Genomic DNA, 26,846 nt, shown 5'->3' on the forward strand with positions numbered 1-26,846 from the left:
GCGTAGCAGCAGTGGGCGGGGTAAAGGATCCTTCTGAGACAGCGACGAGTGGTCAGAACCTTCTTTCCCCTCCTTCTCCTTCCCCTTCCCCTTCCCCTCCCGGGAAAGGCTGGGACCCGGCACCGGGGCTATCCTGTGGCCGCTGCGGCCTCAACTCCTGGCAGACCCGGGTACGGAGAGCCCAGACTGCGTCCAGGGTGGTGCGTACTGCGCCTGCGCGAGTTTTCACCTAAACCAGGGTGTGGGAGGGGAAGGGGCGAAGTCCCAGGGGTTTTGGTTCTAGATACTGGGGTTCCGGAGAAGGGGTGAAGTAAAGATGAAAAATGAAGGAAGAGGGCAGCCTTGGGAAGGAGTAGGGAGGTGAGAAGGGGGCTCTGGAGGTTGTGTTGCTGGGGGAGGTGCCCTGGAGTAGGGGAGTCTTATGTGAGGGAGGGGGTCTGAGCCAGCCGGAGGACTGGGAGGAGCGGACCCGGGGAGAACAGCGTGGTATTTAAATGGGCAATGATTGACAGGCTTGGAGGGAAGGAAGGGAACGTTCGGGGGGCCAGCCTCAGCAGGGGCGGCGGAACCTGAACCTCCGCCCTCAAAGCGCAATAGCTTGGCTTCTCTCCCATGCCTTGTCTTTGGCAGCCTTGTGTCTTTCATTCCTTCCCAGCTCCTTTTCCTCTCCCAGCCTTCCGCGAAGGAATCTCACATTCCTTACATCTTTGCCCTTGGTTTGCAGCCTGGTCCTCATGCACGCTTCACGCAACCTCTTCACACACCATAAACCCTGCCCCAATTTAGGATGCAGGGATATTGAGGAGTGGGGAGCTGGGGGCTGAAGAAGAAGCCAGAAGCCAAGAGGGGTGAAAGCGTTTTTTGCTTGAGGGGTTGACAGATATCTTCCCCATTAAGAAACATTTCATCTGACAGCAAATGAGGCTATTACTGAGGTCGCGATTTTTGGAGAATGATCTATGCAAGTCTTATTCCTTCCTATACAATGGTTTTCGAGTCTGACAATAGGCTGATGGTGTTGCAGGCTGCTAGTCTTCCAGCAAGTAGGAATGGAGTGGGCTAGTGAGGGAATATGAGTGATGCAAAAGTGTTATTACCCTATGTATCCAGTTGACCTTGTGGCCTGGCCTAGTTCCCAGTAATTGAAAAGAAGGAACAAGTTTTTCCAAACATTTCCTCTGGCTCTCACTATAAATCTATTTTGCCGTAATATTTCTACAAATAATACCTTACCTGAGGATAGTAGAATTAAGTATACTTTTGAATTCTCATTTGTTTGTAGGACAGTATATAAGGTAGTTAGGGCAGGTATCATTTTCTGTACCTGACAATTCAAGAAACTGAAAACTACAGAAGGGTTAGATAGTTTATTCAAAGTTGTCCAGTTGGTTGCTCCATAACTAGGACTAGAATCCAAGTCTTCTGACTTCTGTTGTCCACTCTGTTGAAAAACCCCATTTTGTTCTACCCAGTGGGGTATTGAAGTAGGATTGGTTTTCTGAGTGTGAGCAACTATTTGCTTTCTGAGTCTGGAACTTGTCACTTGAAGGAGGCTTGAGCATAGCCATAGTACTGGTTCCTGGAAGCATTTCTCTTCTTTTTTTTTTTTTGGTACCAGGATTGAATTCAGGGGCACTCAAACACTGAGCCACATCCCCAGCCCTATTTTGTATTTTATTTAGAGACAGGGTCTCAACTGAGTTGCCTAGTGCCTCACTAAGTTGCTGAGGCTGGCTTTGAACTTGCAATCCTCCTGTTTTAGTATCTGAGCTGCTGGGATTACAGGCATGCACCACACACCTGGCATGGAAATACTTCTTTCTTTTTTTAAATATATTTTTTAGTTGTAGATGCACACAATACCTTTATTTTATTTGTTTATTTTTTTGTGGTGCTGGTGATTGAACCCGATGCCTCTGGCATGCTAGGCAAGTGCTCTACCACTGAGCCACAACCCCAGTTTTTTTTTTTTTTTTTAATGTTTATTTTTTAGTTGTAGGTTGATATAGTACCTTTATTTATTTGTTTTATATGGTGCTAAGGATTGAACCCAGTGCTTCACACATGCTAGGCAAGCGCCTACCTCTGGGCCATAACCTCAGCCCTATGGAAGCATTTCTTGAGGTACAAATGTATTTTATTGGGAAATGGGGGTATCATCCAAATGAAAGAAATATGATACCCTTTTTTGTATTAAGGGTGGGAAAGGAAAGTATAGAGAAATACCAACACCTCCCAACCCCAGCTGAACCACAGGCAAGAGAAAGTGTGTCTGGCATGGCACCTTTATTACTCTGATTAATTTAAAAATATGTGCTAAAGCTGGGCTTGGTGGAACATATATCTATAATTCCAGCAACTCGGAGGCTGAGGTAGGAGAATCACAAGTGTGCGGCTAGCCTCAGCAACTTATTAAGGCCTTAAGCAATTTAGCAAGACCCTGTCTCAAAAAATAAAAAGATCTGAGAATGTGGCTCAATGGTAAAGTGTCCCTGGGTTCAGTCCCCTTTACAAGAAAAAAGAAAGAAAGAAAGGAAGGAAGGAAGAGCAAAACACACTGTGGTTAATGAGCATGAAACATTATTGAACATATGTACCAGACTCGAGATGAAGCGGTGGGGCTGGAGTTGTGGCTTAGTGGTAAAGCATTTGCCTGGCATGTGTGAGGCATTGGGTTTGATCCTCAGGACAACATAAAAACAATAAATAAAATAAAGATATCCAACAACTAAAAAATATTTTTTAAAAAGAGATGAAGTGGACTTTGTATTATGTTTCTTTAATTTGTTTTTTGTGTTTTTCCTTTAAAGTATTATGTTTTAAAGTCATCATCCTATTTTATCCCAACACAGTCCTTAAATTATTAACAGACACATATTAGTGAGGAAATAAGTTTGAATAATTGCTATTCCCCTGAAAATAGTTGAGTAGATCTCATAATCACCTTTATCTTTTCTGTTTGAGTCCATTCTTGTAAAGGTGAGAGTCTGGTCACCCTAATTTTACTGCTCTTCAGCCTTCTGAGTTGCCCACTCTGGAATAATTTCCTTACTGCCTATTTTATTTTATTTAAAGGCCAGTCCCTTCAAGAATATTTCCTGACTTAGGAAGTAGAATTGCACATGTACCATCATTCTTGAGCATCTCTGTATGAAGTAGTATTTCCAATTAAAGGGTAGGACTAGAATTCTTTGAACATGAAATAAGTGTGTGAAAACATTTAAAACATGAAAGCATCATACTGAATACGTCTGGTATTATGACTCTCTGTATTATATAATCACGGACTTGGAATCATTGACATTACTTCTAGTTAGGTGTGCTGAATAAAAGAATCCTTTTTCTTAATTTCTTTCTTTTTTTTTTTTTAAATCACCAACTGCTCTTCTCTTTCTTATCCTTTTCCTCTCTCCCAGTTATGTTTGAATCTGTTGGACTATATGTTTGATTCCTTAGCTCATGAGCTCTACTTTGTACTGAAACCCGTAGTCCTTAAAGGAGTTGTCTCATTCTTCCCAACTAACTCTTGACCAGATCCAAGTCTATCCAGTCTCATGCCAATGGAGGTAGTTCCCCTGACTCACCTTTCTCTTCCTTGTTCCTATTAATAGAGTGCTCCTGATTGTGACATCTGATTGTGACATTACATCCATCCGTTGGTGATGGAGTTTGTCACTAGGAAGGAAGACTCAATTGGAGAATAGCCAACAAGATGGGTTACTTGGAGCATCTCCTGAGTGGTACTGAGTGGAGGCATCAGGGGGTTGGAGCCTTGTGAACAGGGAACCTGCCCCCCAACACTTGAAAGGTAAGGAGCCTTGATTTGAAATCCCATTCTAGGCTTCACCTCTTTTCTCTGCCAGTTGGGGTTCCTATTGCTCTTAAAAGCCTGATTCCTAGCCGGGTGCAGTGGCACACACCAGTGACTCAGCGGCTGAGGCAGGAGCATCATGAGTTCAAAGCCAGCCTCAGCAAAAGCAAGGTCACTCAGTGAGACCCTGTCTCTAAATAAAAATAGGAAAATAGGGTTAGGGATGTGGCTCAGTGCTTGGGTGCCCCTGAGTTCAATATCTGGTACCCCTCCTAAACAACAACAACAAAACAAACCTGATTCCTAAAACTTCTTTCTATAGAATACTTTCTGTGATTTTTTTTTTAAGTATTGGGATTGAACCAAGGGGCGCTTTACCACTGATCTTCATCCCCAGACCTTTTTATTTTGAGACAGGGTCTCACTAAATTGTTAGGGCCTTGTTAAGTTGCCTATGCTGTCCTCAAACTTGCAATTCTCTTACATTAGCCTCCCAAGTTGCTGGAATTACAGCATGAACCACTACTGTCATATTTCCTTGATTAGCCCACACCATCTTGGTTTTTTTTTTTTTTTTTTTCCATATATATATCTCATGTTATACATCATGTTTTAACAACTCAGTGAGACACTGTCTCTAAAAAAAATACAAAATAGAGCTGGGGATGTGGCTCAGTGGTCAAGTGGCTTGAGTTCAATCCTCAGTACCCCCCCCCCCCCCAAAAAAAAAAAGTGTAAGAAGGGGTATGATAAATCTCTTGCATTCTTACAAGAACAGTGGTGACCAAGAATGGAGAAATTCTGGTGTAATGCAGAGGAAGTAAGTAACATAATCTGGTTTGATTCTAGCTTGCAAAATAGGAGACTCAGAATGCAGTTTTCAATTTGGATTAAGATGTTTAAATCAGAGATTGGCAAACTTTTATAAGCCTGAAAGAGATACCTCGGTGCTACTTCAGGTCACCTACCTGGTTTGAGTGAACCCTTTCAAGACTTTTTTTTTGGAGGAGGGGGGACTAGGGATTTAACCCAGGGACGCTTGACCACCGAGCTAAGTCCCCAGCCCTTCCTTTTAATTTTTTTATTTTGAGACAGGGTCTCATGAAGTTTCTTAAGAGCCTTGCTAAATTGCTGAACCTGCGATCTCATGCTTTAGACTCCCAAGGAGCTGAGATTACAGGTGTGTACCACTATGCCCTGCTAGTTGTGACTCTTGAGGTTCTTGTGGTTACCATTTTACTAGGCCTTTTGCTCCAGGGTGATAAGCAGCTGAATTTTTCTGAGGCTTCCCTATTGGAATAATAACTGGACTGGCCTCTGGGCCAGCCAGTAGCTGTGTTGGAAGTTTCAGAGATTTGAAGGAATAGTCAAATGAGCCTAACCTATCAGATTTAGACTGTGCCTAGGGACAGAACAAAGCCAAATCAGAGAACTGACTTTCAAGATTGTGTATAACCATATCAACATTTGTTTCTCATAGGTGAGGAATAGGGAATACCCTAACCAGATTAGAAATGTGAATTTCCCATTAATTCTTTTTTTTTCTTTTTAAAATTTTAGGCATCATCTATTGACTTTTTTTAATACACCTTTATTTATTTATTTATTTTATATGTGATGCTGAGGATCAAGCCCAGTGCCTCACACATACTGGGCAAGCACACAAGCACTCTACCACTGAGCTATAATTGCAGCCCTTCTCATTAGTTTTTTTTTTTTTTTTTTGGTACTGGGGATTGAACCCAGAGACACTCAACAACCATGGAGCCACATCCCCAGCCCTATTTTGTATTTTATTTAGAGACAGGGTCTCACTAAGTTGCTTAGGGTCTCACCTAGCTGCTGAGGCTGGCGTTTGTGGTCCTCCTGTTCAGCCTCCGAAGCTGCTGGGATTACAGGTGTGTACCACTGTGCCTGGTTTCCATTAACTCTTTGTTTTTGAAGGGGGTACCAGGGGTTGAACTCAGGGACACTTGACCACTGAGCCACATCCCTACCCCTATTTTGTATTTTATTAGAGACAGAGTCTCAGTTCTTAGTGCCTTGTTAAATTGCTGAGGCTGGCTTTGAACTCGTGATCCTCCTGCCTCCACCTCCGAAGCTGCTGGGATTACATGTGTGTACCACTGCACTTGGCCCATTAATTTTTTTTTTTTTTTAAAGAGAGAGAGAGTTTTTCAATATTTATTTTTTAGTTTTTGGCGGACACAACATCTTTATTTTATTTTTATGTGGTGCTGAGGATCGAACCCAGCGCTGTGCGCATGCCAGGTGAGCACACTACCGCTTGAGCCACATCCCCAGCCCCTGGCCCATTAATTCTTAATGCTACATCTCAGAAAGGGTACAGGTACAGGAAGAAGGATAAAGTAGGAAAATCTCCAGACAACTAAGTGTAGGGATGTGGTCAGATTTAAAAACAACTGTGACTAGCAGCTCTACAGAGTTATCTAAACCCTGACTTTATATGGGAACCTTTTAATTCTTAATACTTGGCTGATGGCTTTCTACCCTCTTTCTGTATCTGTGCACCAATTGAGGGAAGTTTTTTTGCTATTTTTTGGGGGGGATGTGGGATCTTCTGAAACCCAATTCATATAATTTTCAGTACTTGATTTCTTTAAGACATTATCATTAACATTGATTTAAAATGACAGTAATGAAGCACAATACAAACTCTAGGCCTGTTTTCTACATTGCCTCAGGAAAGAAAAGAAAAAAAGGTAATATTAATTTTCACAACTTGCTAAGGATAACTCATTGTTTTAAAACTCAAATTTTGCAGAAATGTACAACCTAGATCTAAAATATACTCCCAGCAAGCTGGGCATGGTGGTGCATGCCTGTAATCCCAGCGGCTGAAGAGGCTGAGGCAGGAGGATTGCAAGTTTGAGAGACCAGCCTCAGCAACTTAGTGAGGCCCTAAGCAATTTAGTAAGACTTTGTCTCAAAATAAAATATAAAAAAAGGCTGGGGGGCTGTAATGTAGCTCATTTTGTAGAGTGCTTGCCTCATATGCACAAGGCCCTGAGCACCCAGCACCACACACACACAAAAAAGGGCTGGGGATGTGGCTCAGTGGTTAAGTGGTTAAGCAATCCTGGGTTCAATCCCTGATACCAAAAAGAAAAAAAAAAAAAAAAAAGGCTCCAGCATCTAGATTTTAAAAAATATTTACCTATATGACTTTTCCTTTTTAAATTTATTTTTATAAAAATGGGCCATTGTATGCATACTGTTTTGGCAACTTGCATTTTTCTTTCTTTAAGTGGTGGTGAGGATCGAACCCAGGGCCTCACATGTGCTAGGCGTGCACTCTACTGCTGAGCCACAATCCCAGCCCCACCTTTTTAAAAAATATTTATATTTTAGTTGTAATTGGACACAATACCTTTATTGACACAATACCTTTATTTTATTATTTATTTTTATGTGGTGCTGAGGGTTGAACCCAGGGCCTCTCATGTGCTAGGCGAGCATTCTACTGCTCAGCCATAACTCCAGCCCCAACTTGCATTTTTCATTTGGGGAGGCAGGTAAGTATAATGGTTAAAAGGCTTGATTCTGAGGGGCTGGACTGTGGCTTAGTAGTGCACTTGGCTGGCATGGGTTCAATTCTCAGCACCACATGTAAATAAATAAAAAAAAAAAAGGTCTATCAACAACTAAAAAAATATATTTAAAAAAAAAAAAAAAGGCTTCATTCTGAGCCAGTCCACCTGGTTTGAATCTGGCTTTACACCAGTTAGCTGTATGATTTTGGATAGGCTTTTTAACCTTTGCACCTGTGTTACTTATCTGTAAAATGTGAATAATGATAGTATTGACCTCATAGAGTTGTTATAAGGATTAGATGAGCTAATATTCCAAAAATGCTTAAAATAGTGCCAAACACTTAGTAATGTTCAATAATTGTTGTCTTCTTTATTGTTTAATAGTATATATAAAACATGATCATTCCAAGTTTGATCTTCAGCACCACAAAAATAACAATAAAAAAATCATTGTAGAAGAAGTAAGAAAAACTAAAAGCAAAACTGAGAATGAAATTAAAAGTATTAACAATGTATACTTAAAAATGGCTTTTATAATAGATATCCTTTGAGATGTTTTCAAATATAGATGTGGCCAGGCATGGTGGTACATGCCTGCAGTCCCAGCAACTCAGGAGGCTGAGGCAAAAGGATCACAAGTTCAAGGCCAGCCTCAGCAATTTAGTGAGAACCTGTCTCAAAATAAAAAAGTGTTGGGGATGTAGTTTAGTGTTAAAATGCTCCTGGGTTCAATCCCTTGTTACCAACCCCTATTAAAAAAAAAAGAAAATATAAATGTGAATACACAGCATATAAATATATGTACATTTTTTAAATTTTTATTTTTTATTTTCTAATTAGTTGTATATAACACTATAATGCATTTTGACATAATGTACACAAATGGAGCACAACTTCTCATTCCTCTGGCTATACATGGTGCCGATTTACTCCAGTAGTGTAATCGTACATGTATATAGGGTAATAATGTCTGTCTTATTCTATTGTCCTTCCCATCCCCACAGCCCCACCTCTCCATTCTTTCCCCTGTACACAAACCAAAGTTCCTTCATTCTTCCCTACCCACCGCTCACCCCACTATGGATCAGCATCTCCTTATCCGAGAAAACATTCAGCCTTTGGTTTTTTGGGATTGCCTTATTTCACTTAGCATGATATTCTCTAGTTCCATCCATTTACCTGCAAATGCCATAATTTCATTCTTCTTTAAAGCTGAGTAATATTCATTATGTATATGTACCACATTTTCTTTATTCATTCATCTGTTGAAAGGCATCTAGGTTGGTCCCACAGTTTAGCTACTGTGAATTGAGCAGCTGTAAACATTGATGTGGCTGTTGTCATTGTAGTATGCTGATTTTAAGTCCTTTGGGTATAAACCAAGGAGTGGGATAGCTGGGTCAAATTGTGGTTCCATTCCAAGTTTTCTGAGGTATCTCCATACTGCTTTCCATAGTGATTGCACCAATTTGCAGTCCCACCAGCAATGTATGAAGGTACCTTGTTCTCTACATCCTTGCCAATACTTATTGTTGCTTGTATTCTTGTTAATTGCCATTCTGACTGGAATGAGAATGAATATATTTTTGTTTTTAAACAAAAATAGAACTATGGCATATAAGATCTGTAAAAATTATATAAACAATAAATGTTAAGTAAATGTTACTGATGAGAAATAATTATGTCTTAAGTCGTATGAATGCTACATGATATTCAATTTTATGGATTTAAGAAATTCTCAATATTTATGATATTTCTGATATTTTGCTACTATACACAACACTTAAATAGACAACTAGATTCATTTCTTTTTGTACCCTTGGGTAATTACTTCCTTAGGATAAGTTTCTCTAGGTAGAATTGTTAGATAGAAGAGTGTATACTTTTTAGTATATTTACCAAGTTTATGTCATAATTCAATTGTATTCAACCTTTTCTTGCAAGAGTACATTTTTTCTAGGCCTTGCTATAGTATGTAATATCTTAACATGTGTGTATTTTATATGCCACACATGACATATATAGCACATGACACATGAAGTAAATATTTTCTATACATTCTTTCACAATTTAATATAATTATAGATATATTTGAATTGTGAATACTATACAAACAAATATTTCCAAGGGTACAGAGAAATAGAAAAATTAAAATTCCCCTCTTATCTCTATGCCTTAGTCCCCACTTCTCAGCAGCAAGCACTGTTAGCAATTTCCTGTGTATCCTCTAGAGAGTTCCAAACACATATAAGCATGTGCACACATATATATTGGTTTTTTTTTTTTTTTTTTTTTGCACACATGGAGGCATACTTTACATGTGTTATTTTGCAGTGACCTCATAGGTGTGATATGTATCATCTGTAGGTTTTTACCTGGTGCATTAAAAGCACCAATTATTATTGTTACTGGTTTTGGTACTGGGGTACTTTACCACTGAGCTACATTTGCAGTCTTTTTTTTTTTTTTTTTTTTTTTTGGTACTGGGGATTGAACCCAGGGCATTTAAGCACTAAGCCACGTTCTTATCCCTTTTTTATTTTTTATTTTGAGACAGGGTCTTGCTGAGCTGCTTAGGGTCTTGATAAATTGCTGGTGCTGGCTTTGACCTCAAGATCCTCCTGCCTCAGCCTCCCAACTTGCTGGGATTACAGGTGTGCGCCACCTTGTCTGGTTAAAAGCGCAAATGATTTTATTTTTTTTCTGATTAATTTTTTTGTTTGTGTGTTTTTGGCACTGTGGATTGAACTGAGGGCCTTTCGCAACTTGCATGCTAAGCAACCACTCTACCACTGAGCTACATCCCTAGCCCCTCTTCGACTTTTATGAGCCCCTTTTCTCCAGGATTTTCTTCTACTTTTTTTTTTTTTCTTCAGTATCAGAGATTGAACTCAGGGGCACTCAAGCACTGAGCCACATCCCCAGCCACTGGGATTACAGGCACCCCCCCAAATTTAAATATGTATATATAGAGCAAACTATAAAATAAATGTAAAATGTTAGTATTTGGAGATATGGATGAAGGGGATATGGAAATTCTTTGTACTGTTCTTAATACTTCTCTGTAAATCTGAAATCAAAATAAAGTTAAAACATTGACAATGGGGATATAGCTCAATGGTAGAGTACTTGCCTAGCAAGTGTGAGGCCTTGGGTTCAATCCCCAGCACCATACAAAATAGTTAAAATATATAAATTTAGCCTAGTACAGTGGCACACAACTATAATCCCAGCAACTTGGGAGGCTCAGATAGGAAGATTACAAGGTAGAGGCCAGCTTCAGCAATTTAATGAGACCCTGTCTTCCTATAAGGAAGAAAAAGGGCTGGGGATGTAGTTTAGTGGTAAAGAACTTCTGGGTTCAATCCCCAGTACCCATCCCAAATGGTGGGGGGTGGCGATTGTGCTTTAGGCAAGGTAGAATCCAGGACTTTACTGAATATTATGAAAATTATGAATATGATTTCTTACTTTATATCAACCTTTTTTATGTGTGTGTGTATGTGTGGTACTGAGCATTCAACCAAGGGCCTGCTAGATATGTTCTGTACCTTTGAGCTATATTACCAGTCCTTCATTCTTATAAGCAAGCTAATGGCAGAGATGGTCCCCAGCTACTCTGGGTGGTTCATCCTGTCAACTGTGACCCCAGGGGAAGGGCTTTCTTGATAGTACCAGGAAGGTTCTTGGCAACAGTCTCACCGTCTTGGTTTGGGCCACATGTCCATTGGAACCATGGTATGATTCCTAAAAGAAAATTTTAGTGTTATTTAAGAAAACAGGATACTAGGGGCTGGGGTTGTGGCTCAGTGGTAGAGCGCTCGCCTTGCACATGTTCAGCACCACATAAAAATAAATAAAAAAATAAAGATATTGTGTCCATGCATAACTAAAAAAAAAAAACTGTCTCTTAAAAAAAACTTCACATCGTTACTGTGAAGCTCCCAGTTAAAGCAACATTTAAACAAACACTTAGCTGGGCATAGTAGGGCATGCCTGTAATTTGGAATTTGTAGTTTGAGGCAGGAGGATCACAAATTTGAGGCCAGTCTGGGTGACTTAGCCAAGACCCTGTCTCAGAATGAAAAGAGAAAGATCTGGGATATAGTTTAGCATTAAAGAACTCTGGATTCAATCCCTAGTACCAGACCGAAACAAATCAAAGCAAAACAAAAAACACCAAACACTTTATTGATTTGTTTTATGTAAGTAATTTGGCTTCAGTACTACATTGAATATAGAAAGGGACATGAATTCCTACTTTAAAGGAACTTTTAATCAAGTGTAGGTTGAGCATCCCTTATCCAAAATGCTTGGGACCCGAATTTCTGGATTTTGGATTTAATTGGATTTTGGAATGTTTTCATGTGTACAATGAAACATCTTGGGGATGGGACCAAGTCTAAACATTAAATTTGTTTTTATTTTATATACATACATCCCAAACCTAATATCTTTCTTTTCCGCCCCCTGTACTGGGGATTGAACCCAGGGGTGCTGGACCACTAAGCTACATCCCCAGCTCTTTTGATTTTGAGACAGGTTCTCCATAAGTTGCCCAACCTGTCATTGAACTTGCAATCTTCCTAGCTCAGCTTCCTGATTTGCTGAGATTACAGGCATGTACCACCATGATTGGCATAGCTCATTATATATATCTTTAGTGTACCTGTGTTTTGATTGTGACCTATCACATGGGATCAGGTATGGAATTTTCCATTTGTAGTACTCAAAAAGTTTTGGATTTTGGAGCATTTAAGATTGCACGTTATGGCAGCTCAACAATTTAGGCTTAGGAAGGTTTTGTAGCTTTCCCTGTGCTATACAGCTAATTTGTAAGAGTAAGCATGTGAATCCAGTTCATTTTGACTTAACACAGTGCTGTACTTGTGCTCGTACTTAACCTTTCAAGGCCTCTATCCACTTTATCCCTCTTCCTTTTTTTTCCCCCTGGTGCTGGAAATTGAACCCAGACCTCGCTCATGCTAGGCAAGTACTCTATCACAGAGCTATACCCCAGTCCTTAAATTAAATTTCTTATGTCAGCTTTTATTTTTTTTCCCCTAAATTACTGGTACTTATTAGACTCTTAATAAATATTTGTTGGATAAATGAATTAATCTTGGCAATGAGTTCATTTTCACCACATTGTGGTAGACTTTCTGAACTGGCCTCTTTTTCCTCTGTTGTTTCTTCCAGGATCTGGGTTTCAGTGATGAGACATGGGGTATGATGTAACCCGTTTCCAGGGGGATGTTGACGAAGATCTTATCTGCCCTATTTGCAGTGGAGTCTTGGAGGAGCCAGTACAGGTGAGTTGGTTGCATGGTGGGTTTAGTAGGGCAAGAGGTAGCAGTGGAACTAGTAGAAAATGTTCATGAGGAATGGAATCCATGGGGAAGTCACTATGTTTTACTTCCCCTCCCCAACCTTAATAGAGGTTTGGTACAGAGGAGCAGTGGTGGCTCCAAGAAGAATAGGGCCTTCCAGAGTCTATCTTGAGATGGATGCCATAGATCCCCTGCTTCAGATTTTCTTATAAGGTTGCTCTAAGATATTTCTGCTGTAAAATAGTCAGTAGCTTGTTTTTTCTTCTTTTTTACTTTTATGATTCTGAGGATCAAATTCAGGGCCTTGCATATGCTAGGCAAGTGCTCCACCATTGATCTACAATCCCCAGCCTTTACTTTATTTTAGGCAGGGTCTCCTTAAGTTGCTGAGGCTGGCCTTGAATTTAGGATCCGTCTACTTAAGCCTCTTGAGTAGTTGAGATCACTGAGGCAGTGTGTGCTTTTGTTACCCAACTGTTTGTTTCTTCTGGCAGTGGCTTCATAACTGCCTCTTGCCTGCAGGAACTGTGACTAGATTCATCTTCCTTTCCATGCTTGACCTTCTGGATTCCTGATAAGTTCTCTCTGAATTTTGATGATGTAGTGTTCCTGATAATCAGCTAGTCTCTCTGTAGACCTCTTTTATTAACACATAGGAAGTGGGAACTACATTTACTGATGGTTTCTTCCAGGGATCTATTAAGTAGATCAACTTTTGTACAGCCATGCATTCTGTAATTTGACATGAAAGCTGTTGGCATCAGTAGGTTATTTTTTTGCTAGCCTTGCCCAACCAGAGTCACTCATACCTTCTTAGGGCAAGTTTGAGAAGAAGCTTAGTATTACCAGTCAAATACAATGAATAAGGTGATTCCTTAACTGTTGCATTCATGGGACATCATCCTACATGATCCTTATTACCCTCATTCTGTAAATACCAATTAATCCTCTGCTACTCCCAGCCAACTAGAGGTAATCCCATTTTCCAAACAAGGACACCAATCAGTGAGGTCTCATATTTACTGCTTATATAATTCCCAGGGACTCCCCCTTGAACCTTTGAGTTGATTATTTTTCTCCAGTTTCCAATCATCCAAAGAAGCACATATGGTTGAGCTGAATAAAATTCAGACTACATTCCAAAAGCAGCCCTCCATTGACTATCCCTTTTCTAGGTCTTTGCAGCCTACTGCTATTAGAGACATATTGAATAGGTGTGGAGTGAGCTATCCTTATGATGTCCAGAGATCATGGGGTGTGTCGGGTTCCCTTCCCTCTCTGACAGGGCCTTGTCTGTTTTCTGTTGGTGTCATTTGAAGCAAGACACTTATAAAGAGGTGAGTGCTAGTTAGAAACCGTCTATCCACCTCTAAGATTTACCTTCTAAGGAGCAGGGGAGGCAAACTTTGTGATACTAGGCATATTTCCAAGGGTGAAGGCCCCTGCTAAGGATGTTAATGCCATGCCATAGTTTGTTTGTTTTTGTAGTACTGAAGATTGAAACCAGGTATACTTTCCTACTGAGCTATATCCTCCATCCTTTTAATTTTTTTTATTTTCAGCCAGGGTCTCTCAAAGTTGCCTAGGTTGGTCTGTAGCTGTGATCCTCCTGCATCAGCCTCCTGAGTCGCTAGAATTACAGGCGTATGCCACTGCATGCAGCTGTTTGGTTTTTTGGTTTTGTTTTGTTTTGTTGCTAGAACCCAGGGCCTTGTACATGCTAAGCATACTCCCACCACTGAGCTATACTCCCAGCTCTTTATTTTTTTTTAATGTTTTTTTAGGGGCTGGGGTTGTGGCTCATCAGTAGAGCACTCACCTAACCCACACAAAAGGCGCTGGGTTTGATCCTCAGCACCATATAATAATAAAATAAATTTTTTAAAAAAGGTATTGTATCCAACTACAACTAAAACAAAATATTTTTAATTGATTTTTCAAATAAATGATAGTGGAATACAACTCTATACAAAAGGTTGCTCAATTCTTGTTATACATAGAGAGCACAATTTTTCGTATCTCTGGTTGTATATAAAGTATGTTCACACCAGTTTGTGTCTTCATACATGTACTTTGGATAATGATGTCCATCACATTCTGTTGCTATCCACATCACTTGCTAACCAAAATAAAATATTTTAAAAAATGTTTTTTATTTGTGGATGGACACAATATCTTTGTTTTATTTATTTTTATGTGGTGCTGAGGGTTGAACCCAGTGCCTCACATGTATGAGGCAAGTGCTTTACCACTGAGCTACAACCCCAGCCCCCAGCTCTATTTATTTTTGGAATAGGTATTACATTTATATGGTTAAGAAATCAAAATAGTGGGTTGGGGATATAGCTCAGTTGATAAGAGTGCTTGCCTCGCAAGCACAAGGCCCTGGGTTCAATCCCTTCAATCCTGGGCACCACAAAAAAAAAGAAATAAAAATAGTATGAAAAGATGGCTGGGCATGGTGGCACACACTTATAATTTCAGCAATTCTAGAGGCTGAGGCAGGAGGATTCCAAGTTTGAAACCAGCCTCAGCAACTTAGTGAGGCACTAAGTGACTTATCAAGACCCTATCTCAAAATAAAACAAAAGGGCTGGGGATATAGCTCAGTTGGTAGAGTGCTTGCCTCACATGCATAGGGCCCTGGGTTCAATCCCCAGCACCATACACACAAAAAAAGGGAAGGGGATGTGACTCAGTGGTTAATCACTCCTGAGTTTAATCCCTGGTACAAAAAAAAAAAAAAAAAAAAAGAGAATTCTCACTTCTGTCCTTGCCCCTGTCTACCTATTTTTATTAATTTATTTGGGGGCTGGGGATGTGGCTCAAGTGGTAGCGCGCTCGCCTGGCATGCGTGCGGCCCTGGTTCGATCCTCAGCACCACATACAAACAAAGATGTTGTGTCCGCCGAAAACTAAAAAAAAATAAATACTAAAATTCTCTCTTTCTCTCAAAAAAAAAAAAAATTTATTTGGTATCCCTTCAGGGAGTAGATAGATATGTGGGGGGAGTATACAACTCTACAAAAGGTTGCTCATTCTGTACACTTCTGTAGCAATGGTGGGTTTGAATTAGGATAATCATTAAAGAGGTGATAGTTGCAATTCACAATAGCCAAATTATGGAATCAATCAAGATGCCCATCAGTAGATGAGTGAATCAAGAAATATATATATCAAGTATATATATACACAGTGGAGTTTTAGCCATAAAGAAGATGGAAATAATGGTATTTGCTGGTAAATGGAGAACATTATGCTAAGTGAAATAAGCTGGAGTCAGAAAATCAAGGTTTGAATATTTTCTGTCATATGTGGTAGATAAAGCAAAGTAAGAGAAAGAAGGCAGTGGGAGTTGGGGGATCAGATATCATAAATCTTTTATCAGAGGAGTTGAAGATGAATAAGAGGGAGCAAGGAAGGATGGAAAAAGGGAGGAAATATGGAATACCTCTAACAAAATCATGTTATGTGTATATATAAATGTATCAAAGGGAATTTCAGTGTAATGTATATGTAGAAAGTACCCATCAAAAATAAATAAATAAAGGAGCAAAAGGAAGACCAGTAGATTAGAGGAGGGGGGAGACGGGGAAAGGGAGGAGGAGAGGAAAACGGGGGAATGGGAATTGAAATCAAGTTCCTTGCATGTTTGATTTTATCAAAATGAACCCAACTACTATGTATAACTATGATGCTCTAAAAAAAAAAAAAGAAAAGAAAAGAAAAAAAGAGGGGGCTGGGAATATAGCTCAGTTGGCTGAGTGCTTGCCTTGCACTCATAAGGCCCTGGGTTTAATCCCTAGCACCACAAAAAATAAGTAAGTAAATAAATAAATAAGAGTTGATAGTTGAACCAAGACCTCAATGATAAGGGGCTTTCATGTTATGATCTGCAGGAAGGCATTAATTTTAAGCACAGAGTAGCAGTAAAAGAAAGGTTCTAGGGGCTGGGGTTGTGGTTCAGCAGCAGAGCACTCACCTTGCACATGTGAGACCCTAGGTTTGATCCTCAGCACCACATAAAAATAAATAGATAAAATAAAGGTATTGTGTCCAATTACAACTGAAAAAAAAAATAGATATTTTAAAAAAAAAAAAAGAAAGGTTCTAGCTGGATGTGATGAAACATGCCTGTAATCCCAGGGATTTAGGAGGCTGTGGCAAGAGGATCACAAGTTTGAGGCCAGCTTGAGCAATTTACCAAGACCCCACCAAAATAAAAAATAAAAATACGGGCTGGGGATGTAACTTAGTAGTAAAGGCCCCTGCGTTCAATCTCTAATGTGTCTGTGTCTGCCTGTCTCTCTCTTCCTTTCCCCCTCCCTTTCTCCTCCTTCCTTCCCCTGCTCTCCACTCTCACACATGTGCACATACACAAAGTTCTGGGGCAGAAATGAGCTGGTATGGTCAAGGAACAGAAAGAAAGCCAAAATGGCCTGAACATTGCTGGGAATATGGCATAAGGTGAGAGTCAGAGACACAGGCCCAGATTAGGCAGAGGTTATAGGTCCTAAGTAGGAGTTTAGATTTATTTTAAGTACAGTGGGAAACCGTGGAAAGAAATTTATTGTTGTTTTTGTGCTGAGGATCAAACCTGGAGGCTCATGTGTGCTAGGCAAGTGCTCTATTGTGGAGCCTCCAATGTAAATTTTTTGGGGGGAGGATACTTGACCACTGAGCCACATCCCTAGCCCTATTTTGTATTTTATTTAGAGATAGGTTCTTGCTGAGTTGCTTAGGGCCTTGCTGAGTTGCGAGGCTAGCTTTGAACTTGAGATCCTCCTGCCTCAGCCTCCCGTGCCACTGGATTACAGGCATGCACCACCGTGCCCAGTCCCATTGTAAATTTTTAAGCATGGGAATGATATGGTTTGGTTTGTTTTTTAATTTTTAATTTTGGTTACTGGGGATTGAACTCGGGGCACTTGACCACTGAGCCACATCCCCAGCCCTATTCTGTATTATATTTAAAGATAGGATCTCACTGAGTTGCTTACCTCTTCACTTTGCTGAGGGTGGCTTTGAACTCAAGATCCTACTGCCTCAGCCTCTGGAGGATTACAAGCATGTGCCACCACAGTTGGGGTTTTGCATTTTTAAATGCTTATTCTGGCTGTTAAATGCAGAATGGATTATAAAAGGAAGGGGGTAACCAGGTGCAGTGTTTACCTGTAAATATCAGTTACTGGGAGGGCTAAGGTGGGAGAGTTGCAAGTTCAAGGCTTGTTTGGGCAGCACAGTGAGACCTATCTCAAAATAAATTAATTAATTAAAAGTCTTTGGGGGAGGGCCAAGGTAGGAGTAGGAAATCCAGTTAGAAGATATTCAGTAATTTATAGAAAACTCTGGCCCTGTTTAGGAGTTTAAGTGTGTCTGTTGGGACTCATGGCGACTCCTAAGGTCAGCCTTCTTATTTTATAACAACTTGGATCTATGTAGAGCGGTTTCTTACTTCTCAACAGGAGTCCCAGGCATTTCTTGTTCTGCTCTCTTATACTGATCCTCTACCAGTAAATCTTTTCTCCCTCTTCTCCATATCTGTGATCTGAATCATCCTTCAAGATTCATATCAAATTTTGGCTTCTCCATAAATAATATGCTATGATTGACCTAGTCTGGAAAGATCTCACCCTCCTCTGGTCTTTATTTATTTGCCAATTATTATATGTGCAGTCCAGTTGACAATAATTGTCTTATGTCATCTCCTATTGTCCTGGAATGTTATTTATATCTCTTATTGTTATGTAACTTTTTACTTGTTTGTCTTGTCTCACAACCTGTTTGGTTTTTTATTTTTATTTTTTGGAACCAGGGAATGAACCCAGCAGTGCTTAACCCTTGAGCCACATCCCAATCCCTTTTTTTTGTTTTATTTTGAGATAGGATCTCACTAAATTGCTGATGCTTTTGCCTTAGCCTCCCAAGTATCTGGGATCACAGGCGTGCACCACTACACCTATTGAGTAGTTTTTTTTTTTTTTTGTACGAAGGATTGATCTCAGGGGCACTCCACCACGGAGCCACATCCCCAGCCCTATTTTGTATTTTATTTAGAGACAGGGTCTCACTGAGTTGCTAAGCCCCTTGCTTTTGCCGAGGCTGGCTTTGAGCTCGCGATTACAGGCGTGCACCACTGCACCTGACTCCCATTTGTATTCTTGAGCACAGGAAATATATCTTAAGCCTGATCCCAAAATGCCTTGCCCATAGTAGATCTATAATTTGCTGTGACCCTAGGGACCTTTGGTTCTAGAAGCTTTTCAAAGGCTCAATTGTTTTTGTAGTTATATCCAGGTTCTTAGCTCCTACTAATTTCCTTGTGTCCCTCTTTCTCTGTTCTCTCTTCTTAGGCACCTCACTGTGAGCATGCTTTCTGCAACGCCTGCATCACCCAGTGGTTCTCTCAGCAGCAGACGTGTCCAGTGGACCGTAGCGTTGTGACAGTTGCCCACCTGCGCCCAGTACCTCGGATCATGCGGAACATGTTGTCAAAGCTGCAGATTGCCTGTGACAACGCTGTGTTTGGCTGTAGTGCTGTTGTCCGTCTTGACAACCTCATGTCTCACCTCAGTGACTGTGAGCACAACCCAAAGCGGCCTGTGACCTGTGAACAGGGCTGCGGGTGAGATTCCTTCCCTTCTGCCCCACACTGATAAGGGGTTCTCATTTCTGTTCCTGCATCTGGATGCCCTGCCCACTTGCTAAGGAGGTTTTCTGTACATGTAGGCACAGACATACCTGACCCTCTTGGTTCTCTGCCCCAAATGTCACTTTCTTGCTGCTTTCTAAGTTTTTGTTTTAATAAGAGGACAGCAATTCAGCAATCTAGGTGATACCACTAAAAATTGATTTACTTTATTTTTCCCTTTCAGGCTCATAATGCTTTCTATTCGTCAGGCTGACTGCTCTAATTTCCAGGCTTCTCTCTCCTGCCCTATTTTTTCTTTTTTTGAGGTAGAAATATTTGATTAAATGCTGATAGCAGAGGCAGTGAATCTAGGATTTCTCAGAATAAATAAGTGCACAGGCAGAATCTATAGGAGAAAAAACCCATATGATTGATAAAACACTCTTGTCTTTTCTTGTCCTGGCTTTTACCTTTCTTGCTTCCCTGTACTCAGTTTTAACAGGGTGGTTTAGCAATATACCTAGAAATCCCCCTCTCAGTTTAGGAGGGCCATACTAAGTAGGAGTGGCTATTAAAGGCACAAGAAAATAATAAAAAAAGAAAAGGAAAAAAATCCCCATAGTACTATATCTTAAAGGATGAAAGAAATTCAGATAAAGTAGAGCAAAGGAGAAGGAAGAAGTCTGGGGGAAGAAAGTTAATGGAATAAACAAAGGAAGGCCTGAAATGAATGTTAGATATCTGGGGTAGGAGATATCCCACTCATCAATTTTCTGCCACTGACTAGGCCATTTGCCTACATGACCCATTGAAAGGGCCTGTTCTGCTCTTTCCCCACTTTGGACTGCAGCCTGGAGATGCCCAAAGATGAGCTGCCAAACCACAACTGCATTAAGCACCTGCGCTCCGTGGTACAACAGCAGCAGACACGTATTGCAGAGCTGGAGAAGACGTCAGCTGAACATAAACACCAGCTGGCGGAACAGGTAGGGCTCAGAGAACATGGGGTAGAACATTTGCCTCATATTCAAATAACTGCATGCCTGTGGGTGACAGACACCACTGTGAACACATGGATTTGTGGTTGTGCTTGTAAGCCCTGGTGAGTGGGTATTTGACTTCCCTTCATCCCTTCATGTCATTTATTCACCTAACATTTATCAAATGCCTTCTCTGTAAAGGCACTTTGCTAAGCATTGGGGAGACAGCTGGAAATGAGATAGTCCTATTCTTGTTTTCCTGAAGCTAACAGTCTCATGTTTCTCAGATCTTTCAGTTTCCTTGGTTCTCAGATCTTGTCTGCCTAAACTGTCATCCCTGGTTCTCCTTCCCTCCAACAGAAGCGAGACATCCAGCTGTTAAAGGCATACATGCGTGCAATCCGCAGTGTCAACCCCAACCTTCAGAACCTGGAGGAGACGATTGAATACAACGAGATCCTAGAGTGAGTGTCACTCAGGATATGGAGTCAGACTCCACGTCCTGGCACCAAAGCCTGAAAGGAGGAATAACAGGGGAGTGGCAGAGAAGGGCAGTAAGAAAACTGGGCCAGGGCCACTGCTTCTCAGATTTGGGTAAAGGACAAAGGCAGAGGAGAAGAGGATAACCCTCAATTCCAGGACAGGATCTCTTATTCATTTGGGTGGATGGACAGGGAATCCTGCCCAAGGATGCAGTTTTTCCAGAACTAGGTGAGTACCACCAAGAACAAAGCCCTGTTTTAAAAGCTGTGGAGTCATAAGAGGGCCAAAAAGAAATAGAAGATATTGTCCCTGTCTTCAGGTAGCTTACAACCCAGAGAAGAAGAGGGAGAGTACAAATCCAGGAAAGTGATCTAAAATGCCGCAAAAACAAGTGAAGTAACAAGTGAAGTCTAAGATCCCTTTCAGTTCTGGAGTGCTATACAGTTCATAGACTAAATGTAAGTGTGAATTGATATATATAGGGCAATAGTGCCTAGCGGGGACACAGTATAGAGGAATCAATAAACATTTGTTGAGCACCTACTGCGTGCTAGGCACTATAAGTGCTAAGCATTTGGGATTTCAAAGAAAATTCAAGGATAGTGTAGACTCATGGAATTTAATTGGTGAGTAACTTGTGGTGACTTGGATGTGATCATCTAGGGAAAGATTTGGGGTTTCTGAGCCAGTACTGGAAGGAGAAGGAAGAATAGACGCTAGCTAACTGCAGAGTGGGTGGTCATTCCTCTTAAGAGAAAAAGCCAAAGTAGATAAAGGTGATGAGCTGAAATGACCACCTCCAACCCCTTCCACACAGGTGGGTGAACTCCCTGCAGCCGGCCAGAGTGACCCGCTGGGGAGGGATGATCTCAACCCCAGATGCTGTGCTCCAGGCTGTAATCAAGCGCTCCCTGGTGGAGAGTGGCTGCCCTGCCTCTATTGTCAACGAGCTGATTGAAAATGCCCACGAACGCAGCTGGCCCCAGGGTCTGGCCACATTAGAGACAAGACAGATGAACCGGCGCTACTATGAGAACTACGTGGCCAAGCGCATCCCTGGCAAGCAGGCTGTTGTTGTGATGGCCTGTGAAAATCAGCATATGGGTGATGACATGGTGCAGGAGCCAGGGCTTGTCATGATATTTGCTCATGGCGTGGAGGAGATATAGGAGAGTTCGACCAGCTATGAGGAAGAGATGGAAATCGGGAAAACCCCATCACTCCAGCAGCTGGGCCTTGAGTCGTCCTCCCCACTCTCCTTAATGCCTCGGCTTACACTTGAGCCACACATCTCCCTGCTGTTCTGGCACTGAAGGGCCCTGGAGCACTTTGCTCAGCCTTTCAGGGGAGAAACCCAGATTCCTGCCTTTTGCCATATTTCTTCCCCTAAAATGTCTGTTAATTCTCAGCATGGGTGGGAAAGTCCCCACCTATGTATTTTCCTGCCTAGGGTCCCTGGTTCCAGGTATTTTCAGAAAGCACAAAGAGATTTATTTTCCCTAGAGGATCAGGCTGGAATGAGGAATTGCTAATCATCCCTGTACTCTAAAACCAGGGAATCAGAGCAGGCTGGCCTGTTGATTCTAAGCAGCATTTATATGGCAGCTCTGAGGAACAGACATCTAAAAGAAAAGGTAAGGGTGGATCCAAAACCCTAGAAGTAAATAAGCCAGTAATTGGCCATGACTGATAGCCCTTAGGGGAAGACTGGACCTCTGTGCGAAGCACATCCCTGTTCAGCCCACCTTAAAGGTGCAGGCTCCTAGGTTGGAATGCTGGAAATTTCCAGATGAGCTCTGTTTTCCACTTTTTCATAATTAGGGAATGACAGGGTTTGGGGTAGGGGTTTGACTGTTGAGGTTCATATGCTCAGCAAGAAGCTGCTCTCTGGCTTTTGCTGAAGTCAGGTAGATACTGCCTCTTGTGTCATGCCCATAATAGTTCCATACACCCCTCTCTAGACCTGTGATTGTAGTTAGTTATTTTGATAAATTTCCTTTGGCTGTTGTTTATATTTCACAAATCACATCTGTCCCCCCCCCCCCTTTTTTTTTTTAAAAAGAATGGCCTGGTTATGACTACCCCACTTGCTAGTCCAGCCACATTGTTGGCAATTTAATTTATTTACTTTTTTTTTTTTTTTAAGAAAGGAAAAAAGAAAAAATATCAACAAAACTTAAAACATTTCTTTTGCTGTTCGTATTGTGGGGGTTCTGGATAGGGTGGGTCAGGGAGGGGTCTGTTTTATATTTTTCCTTTTCAGCACAACCTTTGGCTTTAACATAGGAGGAGCCAAGGGAGTCCTTGACTGAATTTATACCTGCTCTGACACTCCATAACCTATCTGAGATGAGGAGTTATTCCTCTACTCCCACGATGGATGTGACACACAACATCAATGCCTGTGCCCCTGAAGAAATTTGCTTCCAGCCCTTTAGGGTCTTATTGTAAAACTCTGGATTTAGAGCATTAATTTTGAAGGCATCCATCTGCTGGGTGCAATGAAGCACATCTGTAGTCTTAGCTACTTAAAAAACTAAGGAAGGAGGATATCAAGTTCATGGCCAGCCTCTGCAACTTAGCAAGACCCTGTCTCAAAATTAAAAAAATAAAAAATAAATAAATAAAATAAGGGTTGGGGATTTGGCTCAGTGATAGAATACCCTGGGTTCAGTCTCTAGTACCAAGAAAAAAATGGGGAGGGGGGTGTGCATCTCCTCCTCAAGTTTGCCTGGAGCTGTATAGCTGGGTTCTAAGCCTCACCAGGCAAGGGATAAGAATTATCTCTTGTGTCTCCAAGAACAGGCTGTGCTTTGCCTCACCCATGTCCACCTAAGGATTTCAACTTCATTTTATGCTACCTGAGGCATTCCTTGATCCCTATGATTAGTGACCGACAGAATAAGTGAAGGGGAAGGTAGTAGGTGTGATTATTTTAATATGAAATATGTGGGAGTGGGGTTTGAGAAAAATCAAAGGGCTCCTCTCCACCATATAACAGCTTCTCTTTTTGGAATTTTATTCCAGGCCAACTTGCTATTGGTCTGGGTTAGTCAAGTCACGGCATCACTTCAATTGGGGTGGAGGGATACAGCTTGAGGGGAGTAGGGAACCAGCCATATTCTAGCTTTAGGACATGGTGCTCAGGAATTTGCAGACACTGCTATAATTATTAGTCTGGTTACATTTCCTCCACTTCCCTTTGCCCCTTCCTACCTTACCAAGGTTCATAGTCTCCTGTCCTTAACCCTCAGGTGGAGCTGGAAAGCTCAGTTGAGACTTCCCTACCTACCCTTTGCACTAGTGTCTCTGCAGGTTGCTGGTTGTGTTGTACATGCTCTTCCATTGTGTTGACTGCACTAATAATAAACCTTTCACTCAATCCTCTAAATTCTTAATTCACCATTACTCATTTTCTTGGTAAAGTTTCTCATCTGTTTGGCTTTTCTTCCACTCTTAATTATCCTTCTCCTTGCTTTGTAAACCTTACCTTTACCTTAGATCTGACCTTTGTTTTGGAAGCTATCTATCTAGGAATAGTGTGTACTCTACATCTGCTTCGCTCTGTGTGCTCTCCTGCATCCTCCCCCTCCTCTTATTCTGTATCAGCCAAAGCTCTCTCCAGTGATCTGAACTGTGTTCTTTCTAAGGTGTGCCTTTACCCTAAATTCCATGTCTTCTCTGTGTTGCTAGGCTTGGGGTTACTTTTTGTAGAAGGTGCACACCTTTTCCCCCTATCCCACAAGCACCTTTGCTTTGAAATCTGGAATTTCATTGCAGGCAGAGAGGCCTCCACTCCCTGATACCTCCTAACCAAGAAAATAAATGTGAGGAAGGGAACCTGAAGCAACTATACCTGCTGTGGTCATCAAACACTGATAAAGTCTTTTTCTAAGCACTTTCTGGCACCACCTTCTCCCCATCATGAGAAGGAACTCCCCACACAACTATATTTTAAGTTTTTTGAGCATTTGTCATGCAGCGAATGTAAGTCTAATAATATTCTAGAAACTGGTGAGTTGGAGGGAAAAGGCATTCCTGCACTGAGTCAATACTTTGATATACATAAGGTATGATTAGAACATAATGATGGGCACATCACAACATAGAGCTTAAGAGCAATGTTTGTACCCAAGTAATACTACTAGTCCTGTTTTCCCCGAAATTCCTCCAAAATTACTTTGAGAACCTGCTATTCATTCTTTGGAATGTTATGAATGGTACCATATCTTCTTCCTTTGGGGTAGAACTGTTTTTGGAAATATATTCATTGAATGTCTGTCCTGCAGGATAACAGTGAGAATGGGAGGCTTGGGGTATTCATGTGGTAAAATGGCACTTACCTTCAAAGAACTTACTCCCTAATGGCAATGAATATATCATAAGGCATAATAAGTATGCTAAGGTTACTAGTAATGTATGGACAGAGGAAAATAAAACCAGTGGTTTTTTTTTTTTTTTTTTTTTTTTTTAATGGTATAAGAGATTGGACCCAGGAGTGCTTTATCATTTAGTCACATTCCCAGCCCTTTTTATTTTTTTTTTAATTTTTGTTTAGAGCCCTCCTAAATTGCTGAGGTTTGCCTTGAACTTGGAATCCTCCTGTCTCAGCTTCCCAAATTGCTGGGATTATAGGTGTGCATCACTGCACCTGGCCCAGTATACTTTCTTTATTTGAATTCCCAGAATAACCTTTTTTATATAATACTAATTTGTTCAAGAGATTAGGCCAGTTGTCCTGGAGAATTGTCTTTTCAATAGATTGACTGCTTTTATTTTGGTGGGGTGTGGGGGTGGGACTGATAATTGAACCCAGGATTGTACCACTAAGCTACATTCCCAGCTTTTTCTATTTTTTTTACTTATTTTTAATTTTTTTTTTGTAGTTGTAGGCAGAGATCATGCCTTTATTTTATTTGTTTATTTTTTATGTGGTGCTGAGGATCGAATGCAGTGCCTCACAGTGCCCTGCCATGGAGCTATAGCCCTGCCCCAAGCATTTTTTATTTTGAGACAGGGTCTTGCTAAATTGCTAATACTGGTCTTGAATTTGCTATCCTCCTGCCTCAGCCACCCACATTGCTGGGATTACCAGGGGTGTGTGCCACTTCGGCATTTTTCCCCCCCACTGCTGGAGACTGACTCCAGGGCCACATGCCAGGCAAGGGCTCCACCACTGACTAGCTGGATGCTTTTAAACAGAGTACTTAAAATGATTCCTCTAATCCCTGTTTTACTTAACAAAATTAGAATCTTGAGAGATTCAAGCCAAACATTTCTGAGGATAGAAGACATAACAGGAGAGTCTTTGTATTTCTCAACATCAGGAGATATGCTTGATTGCTCCACCTTTAGTCTGATCTTTTCACTGTACAGTTGTAGGAAGATTTTTTTTTTTTTAAAGATGGCTAAATGAAAACTACATATCTTTTCTATTTAACTTTTTTTTAATGTTGTAGATGGACCTTTATTTTTATGTGGTGCTGAGGATCAAATCCAGTGCCTCATACATACCAGGCAGGCGCTCTACCACTGAGCCACAACCCCAGCCCCCCAAAATACATACCTTGAGAGAAGACACCTGGCAGTGTAGGTCTGCCATACAAGAATAAGTACCAAATATTGCCAATTTTAATGATTTTTCAAAAAACTCTGGACATCTTAACATTTATGTAACATCTCACAACTTTTAAATCTTGGCTTGCTTTAAGAAAATGCTTCAAGGGGCTGGGGTTGTGGCTCAGTGGTAGAGTGCTCACCTAGCATGCATGAGGCACTAGGTTCGATCATCAGCACCACATAAATGTAAAATAAGGATATTGTGTCCACCTAAAACCAAGAATATTTAAAGAAAGAAAATGCTTCAAAACAAAAATGCTTAAAGGTCTAAAACATTGCAACCTGTTTTGAGATCACAATATAAAACAATTGAAGGGCTAGGTGCAGTGGTACATGCCTGTATTCCCATCAACATGGGTGACTGAGGCAGGAGAATTCAGTTTGAGGCCAGACTTGGCAATTTAGTGAGACTCTGTTTCAAAATAGAAAGGGCTGAGG

General features: G+C 41.0%; 1 protein-coding gene, 1 long non-coding RNA gene and 1 other non-coding gene across 5 annotated transcripts in view; 2 read left to right on the forward strand and 1 right to left on the reverse strand.

Annotated features, from left to right (window-relative positions):
• Rnf41 (ring finger protein 41) lies at positions 1–24,180 on the forward strand. Of its 3 annotated transcripts, none has more exons than XM_027926813.2 (7): positions 1–200; positions 3,612–3,808; positions 12,565–12,677; positions 19,049–19,320; positions 20,177–20,312; positions 20,667–20,770; positions 21,607–24,180. In XM_027926813.2, exons 3-7 carry the CDS (start codon positions 12,588–12,590, stop codon positions 21,956–21,958), a joined length of 954 nt encoding a protein of 317 aa, XP_027782614.1. In that variant the 5' UTR covers positions 1–200; positions 3,612–3,808; positions 12,565–12,587; the 3' UTR covers positions 21,959–24,180. The 3 variants fall into 3 exon arrangements, with proteins under 3 accessions (XP_027782614.1, XP_027782616.1, XP_071465878.1); XM_027926815.3 differs by having other exon boundaries at positions 1–170; XM_071609777.1 differs by lacking the exon at positions 1–200 and adding an exon at positions 340–360.
• The window catches only part of LOC114085626 (uncharacterized), a 24,975-nt gene continuing 6,300 nt past the window's right edge, over positions 8,172–26,846 (reverse strand). Inside the window, exon 3 of the long non-coding RNA XR_011707073.1 lies at positions 8,172–8,928. This is a non-coding gene — a long non-coding RNA (uncharacterized lncRNA). The remainder of the gene's footprint in view (positions 8,929–26,846) is intronic.
• LOC114088881 (small Cajal body-specific RNA 11) lies at positions 19,781–19,918 on the forward strand. The gene has a single exon (XR_003582079.1). It is a non-coding gene; the product is annotated as a small Cajal body-specific RNA 11 (non-coding RNA).

The sequence above is a fragment of the Marmota flaviventris genome, chromosome 3, assembly GCF_047511675.1.
Source record: "Marmota flaviventris isolate mMarFla1 chromosome 3, mMarFla1.hap1, whole genome shotgun sequence".
NCBI lineage: Eukaryota > Metazoa > Chordata > Mammalia > Rodentia > Sciuridae > Marmota > Marmota flaviventris.

Coding starts and splice junctions, on each gene's coding strand:
- Rnf41 (XM_027926813.2), top strand. CDS start 12,588: ATGGGGTATGATGTAACCCGTTTCCAGGGGGATGTTGACGAAGATCTT. Junction 19,321..20,176: donor ACCTGTGAACAGGGCTGCGG/GTGAGATTCCTT, acceptor TTTGGACTGCAG/CCTGGAGATGCCCAAAGATG. Junction 20,313..20,666: donor AACACCAGCTGGCGGAACAG/GTAGGGCTCAGA, acceptor TCCCTCCAACAG/AAGCGAGACATCCAGCTGTT.